Below are 16,801 nucleotides of genomic sequence, written 5' to 3'. Positions count from 1 at the left end.
CAGAAAACTGGCTATCAAAGGAATATACCTCAACATAATAAAAGCCATGTATGACAGACTCACAGCTAGTATCACACTGAACGGAGAAAAACTGAAAGCCTTTCCTCCTAAGATCAGAAACAAGACAGAGTACCCACTTTCACCACTGTTATTTAATGTAGTACTGGAAGTCTTAACTAGGGCAATCAGACAAGAGAAAGAGATAAAGGGGATCCAAATGGAAAAAGAAGAAGTCAAATTATCCTTGTTTGCAGATGATATCATCTTATATTTTGAAAAACCTAGACTCCACCAAAAAACTACTACACCTAATAAACAAATTCAGCAAAGTAGCAGGATACGAAATCAACAAACAAAAATCATTAGCATTTCTATATGCCAACAGTGAACAAACTGAAAAATTTTACAAAGAAGTCCCATTTACAATAGCCACAGATAAAACTAAGTACCTAAGAATTAACTTAACCAAAGAAGTGAAAGATCTCTACAATGAAAACTAAAAACATTGATGCAAGAAATTGAAGAGGACACCAAAAATTGGAAAGATATTTTATGTTCATGAATTGGAAAAATCGATGTTGTTAAAATGTCCATACTAGCCAAAGCAATCTACAGATTCAATGCAATCTCTATAAAAATGCCGATGACATTCTTCATGGAAATAGAAAAAAATTTTAAATTTTATATGGAACCACAAAAGACGCAGAACTGCCAAAGCTATCCTAAGCAAAAAGAATAAAGCGGGAGGAATCACATTATCTGACTTCAAATTGTACTACAGTAACCATACAGCATGCTGTATGGCATAAAAAACAGAAGCACAGACCAGTGGAATAGAATAGAGAAGAGAGAAGCCAGAAATAAGTCCATACATCTACAGTGAACTTATTTTTTACAAAGGTGCCAAGAACATACACTAGGAAAAGAAAATCTCTTCAATAAATGATGCTGGAAAACCTGAATATCCATATACACAAGAGTGAAACTAGACCCCCATTTCTCACCATATACAAAAATCAAATCAAAATAGATTAAAAACTTAAATCTAAGACCTCAAACTATGAAACTACTACAAGAAAACATTGGGGAAAATCTCCAGAACATTGGTCTGGGCAAAAATTTCTTGAACAATACCCTACAAGCACAGGCAACCAAAGCGAAAATGGACAAATGGGATCGCATCAAGTGATAAACCTTTTGCATAGCAAAGGAAACAATCAACAAAGTGAAGAGACATCCCACAGAATGGGAGAAAATAATTGCACACTATCCATCTGACAAGGGATTAACAGCTAGAATATATAAGGAGCTCAAACAACTGTATACGAAAAAAATCTAATAATCCAATTTTAAAATAAGCAAAAGATCTGACTAGTCATTTCTCAAGAGAAGACATACAAATGGCGAATAGGCATATGAAAAGGTGCTCGACATAACTGATCATTAGATAAATGCAAATCAAAACTACAATGAGATATCTTATCGCAGTTGAAATGGCTTTTATCCAAAACAGGGGCAATAAAAATGTTGGTGAGGTAAAGGCAACCCTCATATGCTGTTGGTGAGAATGTATGTTAGTACAACCACTATGGAAGACAATTTGGAGGTTCCTCAAAAAAACTAGAAGAGAGCTACCATGCAATCCAGCAAGCCTGCTCCTAGGTATATACTCAAAAGAAAGGAAATCAGTATATCAAAGAACTATCTGCACTCCCATGTTTATTGCAGCACTATTCACAATAACGAGGACTTGGAAGCAACCTATGTGTCCATCAACAGATGAATGGGTAAGAAAAATATGGTGCATATACACAATGGAGTGCTACTTAGTCATAAAAAAGAATGAGATCCTGTCATTTGCAACAACATAGATGGAACTGGAGGTCATTATGTAAAGTTAAATAAGCCAGGTGCAAAAAGACAAACTTCACATGTTCTTACTTATTTTGGGGTGCTTAAAATTAAAACAATTTAACTCATGGAGATAGAGAGTAAAAGGATGGTTACCAGATGCGAGGGGAGTAAGTGGGGATGGTTAGAAGGTACAAAGAATGGTTAGAAATAGTACGGCCTAGTATTTGCTAGCAAAACAGGGTGACTATAGTTGAAAACGATTTAATCATTCATTTCTAAATAACTAAAAGAGCATAATTGGATTATTAGTAACGCAAAGAATAAATGCTAGAAGTGATGAATACCTCATTTACCCTGATGTGATTATTACACATTGCAGGTCTGTAACAAAGTACATATTGTAACCCATAAATATATGCACCTACTATGTACCTACAAAAAATAAAATCAAAAATAAATTAAAATACATACAGAAAACAACCATACGATTAAAGGAACCAAAAACCAAATGTTGGTTGGTTCCTTGAAATTACTAATAACATTGATAAATATTTGGCAAACTTAGAATAAAAAAATGAATTAGCCAGATGTGGTGATGCTGCCTGTAGTCCCAGCTACTACAGTGGGAGGCTGAAGTGGGAGGATTGCATGAGCCCAGGAGTTCAATGTTACAGTGAGCTATGATTGGGCACTGCACTCCAACCTGGGTCACAGAGTGAGACCCTGTCTCAAAAAGTATATATATAAATAAATTTAAAATGAGAGAAGACAGAAATAACCAATATCAGAAATAAAAAAAGGAAATGTCACACAAATCCTACAGACATTGAAAACATCATGATAGGATATTAAGAACAACTCATCCCTAAAACTTTGAATTTTTCATGAAATGATCAAGGTGGAAAATATAACTTACCAAAACTGACACCGAAAAATAGAAAATAAGTTAAAATACAAACACTAATATAACAAATGAAGAAATTAAGTCAGTAATTAAAATCCCCCACACAACAATAACTCAAGGCTCTCATAGCTTCTTCACTGGTTAGTTGTACCAAATGGCTACAGAAAAAAATAATTATCATTTTGTACAAATTTTTCCAGACAATAAAACTGGAGAATACACACTACTTCAACTCATTTCATAAAGCTAGCATAACCTTGATACCAATATTCATGGATATTATAAGAAAGGAAACTTCCAGGACAATCTCACTCATGAACATCAATGAAAATTTGTTAAACAATATAACTAACAAATAGAATCCATCAATATATAAAAAATGATAATACCTCATGACAAAATTGGTTTTATTTCAGGAGTATAAGACTGGCTTAACACTAGAAAAATCAATCAAGCGAACTGAAAACATTAATGAATTAAAAAATGATTAATAAATGGTGAAAAAACACTTGATAACATTTAACATTCATTCATGTTTTTAAAACAAACTGAGAATAGAAAGGAATTCCCTTAATCTGATACAGGGAATTTTATCAATCAGAATAAACTAGGTTACACTTCAATAACAACCAATCCCAAAAATCTTAGGGACTTAAAACAATAAATTACTTAAAACATTAAAAATATAGATTTCTAACCTGTGCAACCTGTCTGTTGCAGGTTAGCAGCAAAGTTCTGTTCATTGTCATTGCTTAGGGACCCAGCCGGATAGTTGTTACTGGTTCAGTACCACAGGAAACAAGAGCTCAGAAGGTCCACCCTGGAAGGGGCACATATCACTTCTACTCACTATTCATTGGCCAGACGTAGTCTAGGGCCCACCCAACCTTAACAGGGCCACAATGTGCAATCCTGTAAGGGCATTATGAATACATTTTAGAGCCCCTGGATTCTGTTATGTTCCTCTGAAGAGTGTTGATTCTAATTCTGGCAGACAATTAATCGGACACAGACTGCAAACCTTGTCTCCCCTGTGGTGGACAACAGCTGAAGTTCTTTCATTTTCAGTTTTTTCATCTTCCAGCTTTTGCTCACCATCTGGGACGACTGGGAATCTCCCCATGTGTGTAATTCTTAGAGGTCAGCTAAGGCAGAGCTTACCTGCTTACACCCTCTGCAAGGCCCTCCCATCCAAGATCCCCTCTTCCAATTTTCTACCTGCTCTTCCAGCCCAGAACTCTCTCTCCAAGTCAGTTTACCTGCTTTCTGCTGCCCCAGGCCACACACCTTAGCTCTTAGGGAAAAAGCTTTCAACTCACAAAACTTATCAGGTGCACTTCCAAATTTCAAGGGCAGACTCCCCTCCATAGTTGGCCTACTTGAAATTCTTTGGCATGACTTTCAAGGATTCCCACTATCTGGCTGAAAATTATGTTTTTGACTTTATTTCTTACTATTTCCCTTCATACACCCTGCGCTCTAGCCAAACCGACTGTGTGGTAGAACTTGCCTTGCACTTTTCTAATTCTGTGTCTTTGCTCATTTTTCAGAATGCCATTCTCACATCCCCAGATGCCTAAACATTAAGTGACCTTGGAAGCCCAGCTCCAATATGAATTGTTCTGTAACGCCACTTCTGATTCTCCTCTCTACTCCCTACCCTCAACTCCCATCCTATCTCCAGTCTGCCTTCCCTCCCCAACATAACTTTATAGCTCCTCTCTTATGTCACTTAGAACATAATGTTAGAAAGTAATATATCCCCACAGCATCTAATGTCCTGGCTAGTACACAAGAGATGCATCAAAATATTTGCAAGATTAATATAATAAGGTACATAACTGCTGTCTATACTGAAATCTGTATAGGTGCCATAATCAAAAGCATGAAGTGGCCATTTGGGCCTGCCACTGTACTATATATTCTATAAAAACTGTCGTGTAAGACTCTCTCATATGAAACAACAAATGAAGGGTATAATGATATAGTGCTTTCCATTTATCAGAAGAATTATTTAAGTGGTGAGAGTACGTTTCTGTTGATTCATCTACATTCCCTCATGTGATTCTATTATGAGCAGCAACATACTTTTGTGAAATGGCCTACTGGGAGGAGAGGTGACCCTGGTTGCAAAGAATTATGGAAATATCACTGATTTACAAATCGACGGACCATAACACGGTGGCTTCATTAGGAGAGCTCTAACAAGGTGAGGTCATCTGGCAGTAAAGGGCAGGCGTGCACAGACACAGTGGAAGAAACCTGAGCGAGAACATTTTACCAAGCAAAATACTCTGTTAAGGAACACCCAGTGGGGAAAAACACCACCAAGTAAGAATGAAATATGAGAATCCGTATCACAATACAAAAATTACTCTGAGACTTCTATTTACTAAGAAAGGAGCAAGTACACTTGCAATGCATGACCCTTTACTCATGATCTGAAAATTTTACTTATTTTGACATTTTCCAAGTAACTTATTCTGAATGTGATCATAATTATTTTAAAAGTAATGTTTTTTAGTTTTGGAAAAACAAGTCTAATCTGTTTAAAAAATATTGAAAAGAGGTGTCTGACTTAGGATTTTTTTGGCTACCAGATACAGAAAGAAAGTGGTTTCAAATTGTCTTAGACAGTAAAGTTCGCCTGGTCACTCGCCAGAGGAAGGAATCAACATCAGGCCTCGCCCTGTATGAACAGGGGAATGAGGAAGGGTGATCCAGCACCCACGATGGAGGCGGCAGAGATGGAGGGAATGGACAGCTTAGCTGTCCCTGCCAGCAAGGCACAGTACGTTAAAAGAGAGAACCGGCTAAATGCATTTACTGTCCCTTTTCCACTCTCAAATAAATAAATGAACAAACCAATTCTATCACTCTTCTAGCGTAATGTGATGTTGAGGGGCAAAAGCTCTGAAGTCAGACTACCTAATCAAAATTCCGACTCTCCTGCATAACTGCTATCATACAAGTTAACTACCTGGAGACTCAGGGGCCTAACTTATAACATTGGGGCAATACAGCCGGGTGCGGTGGCTCACACCTGTAATCCCAGCACTTTGGGAGGCCGAGGCGGGTGGATCGCCTGAGGTCAGAAGTTCAAAACCAGCCTGATCAACATGGTGAAACCCCATCTCTACTAAAAATACACCAAAATTAGCCAGGCATAGTGGCGGGTGCCTGTAATCCCAGCTACTCGGGAGACTGAGGCAGGACAATCGCTTGAACCTGGGAGGCGGAGGTTGCAATGAGCTGAGATCGAGCCACTGCGCTCCAGTCTGGGCAACAAGAGCGAAACTTTGTCTCAAAACAAAAAGGGGGGGGTGGATAATGACATCCAATTTATTGGGCTATTTCAGTGATTAATTGAGCTAATACATAAGGTTATAAATGTTATCATTGTCATTGTTATCATTATCATCATTCTTTGCCTAAATTATGGCAACATGTTTTAGTCACCCGGGCTAGAGCCTCAGACTGAGAATCTTCCTTCTCCTCCCGTGTGGGGGCTGAGCTGTAGTCAGAAATAGCACTACTGCAGGGCCCCCTTGCTCTTCAGAAGGTGCCATGGAACCCCACTCCATCACTACTAGTAGTGGCTTATTCCTTAAGCCACCAAAGCACAGGACACAGCAGGTGTCTTGACTGCCTGCTCAAAGTCCATGCTAGATTCTATGTTTGCTGTACAGCTTTGAACATTTCTCGCCAGCACACGCCAAGTCTGCTGTACACCAGTATCCCATGCCTGTGGGTATGCCAGGAGGGTGAGGAGCCTAAGCATGCTGAGTGCAGACCGGATCCCAGCTTGCTACCAGCTGTGTGGGCTCAGGCCACCTAACTCTTTTAACTGTCCCAGGGCATTAGAAAACTGATTGCCCAGGGACATTGTAAGGAGTAATGAGATTATACAAATAGAACATTTAGCATGGTGCCAAATCAAGGTGGCAATAAGAATAGATTATTTTTATATCCTTGGTTTTCCTTCATGGTCATATCTCTGCAGACTTCTAAATTGGGGTCATCAAAAACATTGATAGATTTGAATTCTATAATATTTATCCAAGTTACAGTAAAAACTTTAGATGGAAACTGGACTCAGCCAAATATAGATACATGAGGTATCCCACTCAGGGCTATACAGGCTGGTAGCAAATCATTAGTGCATATTACTTGGATACAATTGTTCACAGAGTTTAAAACAAAAAGAAAGAAAGAAAGAAAGAAAAAGCCTAATTTTTCAACCATTCCTGTATCTTCCCTACAAGGAAAACCATAGAGGCCTTGCCAGATGCTTTGCTGATACAGTTTATTTATTATCTCCTTTATGAGGAAGCGTATTAGAATACGTGAGGTTAGCTTGGCTGGCCTTATTCCAGAGAGCTCACTCTGACTCCTGGTAACAACTACTGTTTTCCTAGGAGCTCCTGAATCACCTGCTTAAATAATCAGTCCTAGAATCACACCAGTTATTGATGTCAGGTTTAGCAGTGTGTAGTTTTCAAACTCCTTCTTGGAAATTGGTCTGTTTACCCATCTTGTATTTTGTGCACATCTCTTGTCTTCTTTTGTGAAGAGCCTGTGCGCATTGTATCTTCCTTTACACTCCACTACTTCTACTGTCTGAACCCTGTGGAAATGTAGACACCTTTTCTCAACCAGAAGAGACGTAGCAGTCATTCTTAGAAGCAGTGGTACATAATGCAGCATTGTCTTGGTTTTTACTCTGAAAATGGTGCTAACTCCTTCCTTTGGTCACCCTTTCAGTTTTCACCCCAATCTTTGCAGATGAACTGAGACAGCAATTTAGGTACAGAGGAGCAAGGTGCTCTAAAGACACAAACCTGCCCCTCCTCTGACAGTGCCATGGTGTTGATTGGTTTGCTCTCAGTTGCTGTGAGACGTGCTCATACGTGTGTAAGCAAGTGCAGGCCCAACCTGGGCAACAAGGCTAAAAAGGAGTGTGTTGGATGACATGAGGCTTCAGGTTTCATTCTCTGTGTCTGGAATATGAGGAGTGTCAAATAGATCATGCTAGGGACTGCGTCATGGAGACCATTTTGGTAACTGAATACTTTCATTTACTCAAACAAATAGCATTAATCATGTATCTACATTTAAAACAAAGTATGTCATGGAGAGAATGGCCAAACACTTTCACCAAATACTAAATTATATTCCACAGTCATGAAAGAATATATTTGGTCTATTGAAAAATTGAAAAAGAGTCAGCCACTTGTAATGGCAAAACTTTGATGGAAAATCTGACTTTTGCATAAAGATACTTAAATGGCATGCTATGGTATTTATATATTTTACATATTCCATATGTGTTGAGAGAAAAATCAATATTTTTTGTGTGACATTTACTTCAGGTAGGAGAAACTTGAAAACAATGAATTAAAGAAAAAAAATGTAATCCTTATTATAGGCTTACTGCATGTCCATAATAGCTGATCTAAATCGATCATACTTTAATTGCCTAGGAATATGATAAATCAGGCTGTGTCATATTTACTTATATAGCAATTGAGCTCTGTTATGGAAGGAGAAAAATTTCTACCATTTTGAAATCTAAATTTGGTTTGAAAATATATTTTGAATTCATTCTACTCTATAAAATAGAAAATTATATGGTTAGCACTCCTGAACTAGCAAAATTTATATCCATTGTAATCTAATTCAACTAATGCTATAATGGGCCCAAAACATCAAATATTAAATATTTTAACTTCAGAAAAAATAATAAAATTCTGTAAGATGCTATAATAGACAAATTCATAAAGACAAAAAGTAGATTATCAGGGACTAGAGCAGGGGCATGGGGAATCTTTGCTTAATGGCTACAGTGTTGTGGGTGATGACAAATTTTTGGAAAAAGATAATGGTGAGACTTGCACAACATTGTAAATGTAATTAATGCCACTACATTGTACACTTAAAAAAGGTTAAAAGGCATGGTGGCTCATGCCTGTAAATCCCAACACTTTGGAAGGCCAAGGAGGGCAGATCACTTGAACCCAGAAGTTCGAGACTAGCTTGGGCAACATAATGAGACCCCATCTCTACAAATATTAAAAAATTAGCTAGGCGTGGTGGTGCCTGCCTGTAGTTCCAGCTGCTCAGGAGGCTGAGGTGACAGGATCACTTAAGCCCAGGTGGATTAGGTTACAGTGAGCTGTGATCACGCCACTGCACTCCAGGTAGGGTGACAGAGTAAACCCTGTCTCAGAAAAAAAAAGTAGGGGAGTAAATGCCATATTTTGTGTTATATATATTTTACCCACTAAATAAAATAAGATTCTAAAATACATAAGAATGATAAGAAAAAACTAACATGCCTGCTCTCAGCACTATAATCCTATATTTTCTTTTAGAAATTCTAGCCTCTGTCACGTGACCAAAAAAGGAGAGATAAATATTAGAAAGCAAACACAAATTTAACAGTATTTTTGGTAATATCATTACATATAAAATCCAATTTAATTCACTCAAAAACAATTAGATCCAGTAAGGGAATTAAATAAGCCCATTAACAAAGTAAGTATACAAAAGTCATATACTTTTATGTGTATATTATCAATAACCTTTAGAAAGAATGTTGGGATTAAATAATTTTACACAAATAACAACAAAATACAGAATTTCTTTGAGTATATCTAACAAAATTATGCACGATCTATGTGAAAAAATATTGTAAAACATTTCCAGGGAACTTAAAGACAAGAAAATTGAAGAGATATCATGTTCCTAATGGAAAGATTGAGTAGTAAAGATGGCAATTGTCTGCCAAATTATTCTCTAATTTTACCAAAGGGCCAAGCACATTTTCAATTTCACCTAATTATCTTAAAGTTTGTCTCAAAAAATAAAGGGTTAAAAATAATCAGGAGAATATTGAGAAAGAACAATGAGAAAGGGATTGAATTCTGATTTATTAAAACACAAAGTTACAATCATGAAGAAAAATATGTAATAACAAAAGAAAAGTATGCAGAGTATATTGATAATTTTTTAGAAAGCAGTTTTTAAAAGTGCTTATCTTTTAGTGGAACAAAATCTTGTGCCTACATATGCTTGTGGAAAAGATATTCCCTTCTGTTAGCATCTCAGTACACAAGTTTCTAGTATTTATTTGGTTTACATTCTATTTTATAAAATGAGGTCAGAGTGCAATATGCTTTATAATCTTCTTTACTCACGTGTATCTTAAACATTTTCCTATTTGAAGCTTTTTTTTCTATCAGATGACTAATAATTTTGTAATTTTTCATTGTGCGGATATACTATAGTTTACTTAAACAATTCATTGTTCTTGGAACATTTAGATTGTTTCTGATTATCGATAATACTGGACTTAGCATTCTTTCCTACAATGCTTTGAGCACATTTGCCTAAATCCTTGGACTAACAATCCAGAAGTGAAACTGCTGGGTTAGCCCTTGTATGCATTTGTATGGCTTTTAGGTTTATTACCAAACTGCTCTGTAGAAAGGTTGGAATCGTTTACAACATGGTGTCTATGAGGGCACCTCTTTCCTCAAATCTGTTTCCACACTGACAGTGTTAAATTTTCAACAACTTTGTGTTCACATGATCTTGAAAATTACAGAGTCGTGTTTTGTTAAATTACCAATCAAGTTTGTGAAAGGAAAAATATCTTGGGCCCCCAAAATCACTCAGGAAAAGTCGAGCTGGAAACCGCTTAGGGCAAACCTGCCTCCCATTCTATCAAAGTCACCCCTCTGCTCACTGAGATGGATGCAGATCGGATTTGCCTCCTTCCGAGAGGCTAATCTGAAACTTCGTGTCTCACCTCTCTGTGACCTGGAAGCTCCCTCCACGCTTCCGCTTTCAGTCTTCCTGCTTTTGCTTTCAGTCTTCCTGCTTTTGCTTTCAGTTGTCCTACGTTTCCAGACCGAACCAATGTACTTCTTACATATATTGATTGATATCTCATGTCTCCCTAAAATGTATAAAACCAAGCTGTGTCCCGACCACCTTGGCACATGTCGTCAGGACGTCCTGAGGCTGTGTCACGGGCGCGTCCTCAGCCTTGGCAAAATAAACTTCCTAAATTCACTGAGACTTGTCTCAAATTTTCTGGGTTTCACAAGTTGAACATTCTAGAATAGTAAATGTTCATTTTTATGTATTAATTTTTGCATTGTCTGTTTATGTGCCTTGCCCATTTTTTTATTGGAAGATTCAATCCTCTATTGGGTTGTGATAGCCATTTGTATATTAAGGCTATTAACATTTAAAGCATATGTCAAAAATATTTTTTAGAATTTTGTTTGCTTTTGCCTTTTGTTGGGTGTTTCTGGTTTTAAAAGAAGAAGCAGAAGTGTTTCCTGTTTTCCTGATACCACAGTAGCAAATGATATCTAATAGTAGAAAAAGTCCTCACTTTGCAAAAAAAATCATAAAATAGTGGATTTTATGCCTGAGAAAATTATACATGTAGCATATAACCATTTAAGATAAATAACTTTTACCACCATTGACTTTAAATTATTTTTTCCTTATTCTTCAGCAATTTCTCTATATCTGAAGCCTCTATCTTGTTTATTATACTTAAAGCCAGTAGGCAGTACAATAGAAATCCAATTTTCTGAATAGAAAGGTTCCATTTGTTGTTCTATAATGTCAGTAGACTCCTCACGTTAGAACCTTTTCAAAACCTTAAATCTTGAGTTCAAAGTCCTCACTTATGTCTCGACAATAGCTTTCAGGCCCATCAACACAAGAATAAACACATCTCTTCTCTTTCAAGCTACAAAATCATATTCTCTTTATACCTGTTAGCATACTTTTTCAAAGGAAAAGAACTTTGTTTCCAAAAAAAAAAAATCTTTTTACTTTAATTCCACTGTGACAGTAAGAACAAAAAGACTTCCGACTGCATGGTGTATCTTAATTCTCTGAGAATGAAGAAGAGAAATAGAGGAACTGAAGAGAAATAGAGGAACTGAAGAGAAAGTGGGCAGTGTAAGAAATCCCTGTTGGATGAAGTTAAGAGGCTTTTAAATAGTGCATATCCTGGCTTTGTTTCACAGCTACTGCAGAAGTTTTAGAGCCATTACCTGTCCATTTAGGAGGACTTAGAGCTCCATTTTAGATACCATTACACGTAACAGTTCAGGCATTTTGCTTCTTGGTCATTGTCAATCCAATAACGTTTATCACAGCCATGTTAATTCAGTCAGGGTTTCCTGATAGCTAATATCTAATCTATTTCCTAATAGTTAATATCATTATCCATTGTGAGAGAGATTATTAATGCATACCCAAATGATCAATTAGGCATAGATACAGACATAAACCTAATAAAAATTTAATGTTAGTGTTACTCATATATCTCATATATACATATGTGTGCGTGTGCGTGTATATATATATAAATTTACTCCTTGATACCAGTATATTCTACAGGGCAAAATTCTTCTCTCACATTAGCAGTAGATCAGCATATCCAGGCTGTTTTATTGCAACCTTTGTCAGGCACACACTGAAAGAACAACACTGGGATAAGCCAGCATCCAGTGACCACAACGGTCACCAAAACCTTTGCGGCAATTACCACATTCAGGTAGTTATTGCTTTGTTACCTTCTATAGGCTCTCCTACTTATGACTTCATAGTGTCAACAGAACAGCTTTCTTGAAAACACGAAAACAAAACCTACAAAATGGAGTGAGGACTGTGTGTGCTCAGTAATACATTTCTGTTAATATATACAAAAATGCAAACAACACACCCATGTGGTTCTGTTCTGTGTCTAATCCTTCTTAGCTAGATGTGGCTCTGAGTCCTTTTTAAGGAGTGGGGTGGGAGGGAGGGATGAATAAAGAGGAAAAAAAGAAACCCAGGATCTCAAACATCTGATTCTGTTTGGTTGATAAGGCAAGGTGGGACCCAGGGATTCTTGAGCTTGGGAAACGTCACTACAGCCTCACCCTTCTTTCGTATGCACCTCCATACTCCTTCCCAGCACTTCCAAACGATCCCAAGAAAGACACACTCCCAGTGACACATCCAGTCTGGGTATCTTTCTACTATCTCAGGTCTTCAATCCCCCAGGGGAATCTCATGCATCCACGCTGGAGCAGCCCCTGCAGTGAAAGAACTCCTTCCTGGGAAGCTAGTCTCTAGCGTGCTGCTTCCTCTCCTGGAAACTCTTCCTATAAATGACATCTCCTCAGCCCTGGGGTTTGTTCCTGCATCTGGGAGCCTTCCCTTAACCCTAGACTAGGCGAGGGACTTGACTGTCTGCTTAAACACCCTGTCCCTCTTATGTGTAATTGTCACATTTGTCACTCTTGTTTAATATCTTCTTCCATACTATTTTGTAAACCCCAAGAGGTTGGTACTGTGCTTACCTCATTCGTTTCCATCTTTCCAGTTCCTAAAACAGTGATGGGTATGTAATACATGCACTCTCAATAGACATTTGGTGAGGGAAGCCTAAGTGAGTTAATATAGGTGAAGTGCTCGGTTTAATTCCTGGCACATGTTGGTGCTCACTGCATGTTAGCTACAGGTGCTGTGAATCACGCACAGATGTGTGCAGTCCTGAAGCCTAAACCTGTTGAGCATCGTTGGTAGACTTTTTGAAAGAATGTCAACTGCCCCCAATCCTCAGAACATTTCTGCCCTCCCAGTTCTCCTGGTAACCTGAGCTTGTCAGTAAGTAAGGCTCACTAACCCCTGACATTCTAAAAAGGCAAAACAGCTTTTAGATTGGATAAGACCAGATAGTCTCTACTGCTGACCGTGCAACACGCTGCGTGCCTTCCTCCTCCTCACCTTCTTGTGGTGATCTGAAACCTTGTTCTTGAATATCTCGTGACTCCAGCTCTTAGGCTAAACGATAGCATTCTAATTTTAGTTGTTTTTCAGCAGATATGTTTTGTCCTGCAGTGTGTCTAACTGCTGCTGTAATGAGCCATCGTGCTGCTGAGTTCTATGGTTATATTTAGGTTGGTTCCCTGAGTGAAGGCTGAGCCGTCTCTTTTCATTACATTTGTGTTTACTTTCAAACTAAACAAGAACAGAGTCTGGACTGGACCAGAAGTTGTAGGGGGCTCTGAAGTGTTTTCATGCCACAAACCCTAGTTCGTTGCTAGGGGGGATGAATCTGACCACATTTTTTTAAAAAACTTCCAAGTGATTCCAGAGGAAATGGCTGTGAAACCGCTAAATGATACCTTATATTCTAGGACTTTTAACAGAGGATTCGGTTTAGTTCAAACTAGCCAGGCATAAAGGAAGCACTTAGGATAAGTTTGAACTAAACCAAATCCTCAGTTATAAGTCTTGGAAAATAAGGTATCATTTAGTGGTTTTGCAGCTATTTCCTCTGGAATCACTAGAAAATTTTAAAAAATAAAGTGGGGTCTGATTCATCCCTTTCAACAACAAACCAGGGGCTGTGGTATAAAAACACTTCAGAGCACCTCACAACTTCTGCAGCCAATGGAAGGGGGTAGGAGGCTCTGAGCTCTTTTAGCAGGTGGTGAGATGATCAGATATGCTCGAGGGAGGTTAACCCAGTAGTACCTTGAAAGACAGGTTGGGGAAGTGGAGAAAGACAGAAAGAAAAGAGATCTGTACAAGATCAGGCCAGTGCTCCAGTGAAGGGGTCCCAAGGATCAGAACCAGAGGAATGGCAATAAGAATGGAGACCTAGAGGAGAGAAGGTGAGGATGGAGAGTGAGACCAGAGAGAGAAGGTGAGGATGGAGACTGGGACCAGGGGAGAGGAGGTGAGGTTGGAGATCAGGACCTGGGGAGAGGAGGTGAGGCTGGAGACCAGGACTGGAGGAGAGAAGGTGAGGATGGAGACCAGGACCAGAGAAGAGGAGGTGAGGATGGAAACAGGGACCTGAAGAGAAATGATAAAAATGGATTCTGGGACTGGAGGAGAGAAGATAAGACTAAAGACCAGGATCAAAAGAGAGAAGGTGAAGATGGAAACCAGGACCAGAGGAGAGGAGGTAAGGATGGAGACCAGGACCAAAGGAGATGAGGTGAGGTTGGAGACCAGGACCAGAGGAGAGGTGGTGAAGATGAAGACCAGGACAAGAGGAGAGGAGGTGAGGATGGAGACAAGGACCAGGGGAGAGGAGGTGAGGATGGAGACTAGAACTGAAGCAGAGAAGGTGAGGATAGAGACTGGCACTGGAGGAGAGGAGGTGAGGATGGAGAGTGAGACCAGAGGAGAGGAGATGAGGATAGAGAGTGAGACCAGAGGAGAGGCAGTGAGGATGGAGACTGGCACTGGAGGAGAGGAGATGAGGATGGAGACTGGCACTGGAGGAAAGGAGGTGAGGATGGAGACCAGGACCAGAGGAGTGTTGGTGAGGATGGAGAGGGAGACACAAATTCAAGAGATACTGCAAAAGGAAAACCAGATGATTTGGTAACATGAGGAATACAAAGGAGGAGAAACAGGCTTTGACCTGGAGTGACTGGGAACAAGGTTTATCTTTACTAAATATGAGGAACACAGGGAAGAAAAGAAAGTTCAGGGAGGAAATTTAGTCTTTGGAGCAAACTGAATTTGAGGTGCTGGCAAGATCCAGGCTGATGGAAATGTGAGCTGGAGTTCAAGAACAATGTCAGGACTGCCTCAGAGATGTATTGACCAAAGCATCATTTCTTTTTATAGCCTGGGTCCTTTTGTCCCTTCCCAGTGGCATCTGCTTTAAGGTCATAGTCAATCTTTTTCATTAGAAGGTAGAACATCTTACAAATAAGAGCCCTTGACTTCTTCTTGGAGTCATCAGAGCCATCACATTTTATTAATTGCACTTTTGACCTTCTATAATAGATGTTTTATCTGGCTCTTCTACTTAAACCATGGTACTTTTAGCCATCTCAGAAAGTGCATAACAGGCTCCCATGATTGAAGAAACTGGGGCCAAGAAAGTGCCAGTAAGTTGGCCAAGCTCACACAGCCAGTTATCAGCATCCTGATTCCTGACCCCCTGTACTTTCCACTGGGGCAAATGGTGCCTTTCAGACCCTACCTGGTGGCATCTGTTGCTCTGTCTCTGTAGCAGAGCTTGTTACTTTGCACTCAGAACTGTTTCTTTAAAACGGTCCTGTTCCTGTGGTCTCTTGTAGCTTCTGTGTTGATTCCTTCTAACTGAACTTTCAAACGTTTCGCTTTCTTTCCCACTTTCTTGAGGGCCTAAATATAGTCACTTTATGTTCACTTCTACCAAGAACATTCTCGGTGTTTGTAACCAGCCTATAGTTTTGAACACCATATCCAACCCTCCTTCCCAAATAAACGTTTGCTCCACGTTAATGGTTTTAAGAATGGTGTGGATTGTTGCATGAAAGAGATTGTTGCATGAAAATGTATCCGTTGTCAACCCGCATAGGTTCCTTTAACTCCAGCGACACTAAGTGATTTTTTGTCTTTCATACTGCTTATCCAACTCAGGGCCCGGGCCTCTTCTACGAGGGGAAAATGAACTGCATTCCTAGGGCTGGTGAGAAATCAGTGCAGGTGGGAGAATAAACAGTAATCAGACAAGATTCCATTTAAAACATCAGGGTTGCAATGTGTGATCCAAAGTTGTAATAATAAAGTCTCATTGGTCCCCAGTAGAGTGCAGTTTAATTAAATGCAACCACAAGACAACTTTGCCTTAACCTTGTAGAATTGAAGCTTTCTATTAAAATCTTTTCTGCTTGGTCCTTCTTTCACCGTATAGATGCCTTGAATCTCCGAAACCGACAGGTCATCTGTGTCACTCTCAAGGTCCTCCAGCATCTGGTTGTGTCAGCTGAGATGGTGGGCAAGGCCTTGGTGCCTTATTACCGTCAAATCCTCCCCGTCCTGAACATCTTTAAGAATATGAATGGTGAGTGAGCCCACGAGTCAAAATGTCTTTTAAGCCAAAGAAAAAGGGAGTGGTTTGTAGTAGAGTTACTTAGCAACACGTTTAGGATTTATTATTGCATATAAACTATGATCCATTTGGAGATCTAAATAGCATATTCCCACCCCTTCTCCAGCTACTCCCTAGGG

The 16,801-nt window shown here is 39.1% G+C and overlaps 1 protein-coding gene across 1 annotated transcript in view; it reads left to right on the top strand.

Annotated features, from left to right (window-relative positions):
• PACRG (parkin coregulated) overlaps positions 1-16,801 on the top strand; it is a 588,979-nt gene that overhangs the window by 346,207 nt on the left and 225,971 nt on the right. Inside the window, exon 4 of the mRNA NM_001266357.1 lies at positions 16,485-16,634. Within this exon, the coding sequence (NP_001253286.1) occupies positions 16,485-16,634 (150 nt within the window). The remainder of the gene's footprint in view (positions 1-16,484; positions 16,635-16,801) is intronic.

Source organism: Macaca mulatta, chromosome 4 (assembly GCF_049350105.2).
Source record: "Macaca mulatta isolate MMU2019108-1 chromosome 4, T2T-MMU8v2.0, whole genome shotgun sequence".
Lineage (NCBI taxonomy): Eukaryota > Metazoa > Chordata > Mammalia > Primates > Cercopithecidae > Macaca > Macaca mulatta.
The sequence above is the reverse complement of the archived record's forward strand: the minus strand, read 5'-3'. Positions and strand labels throughout refer to the sequence as shown.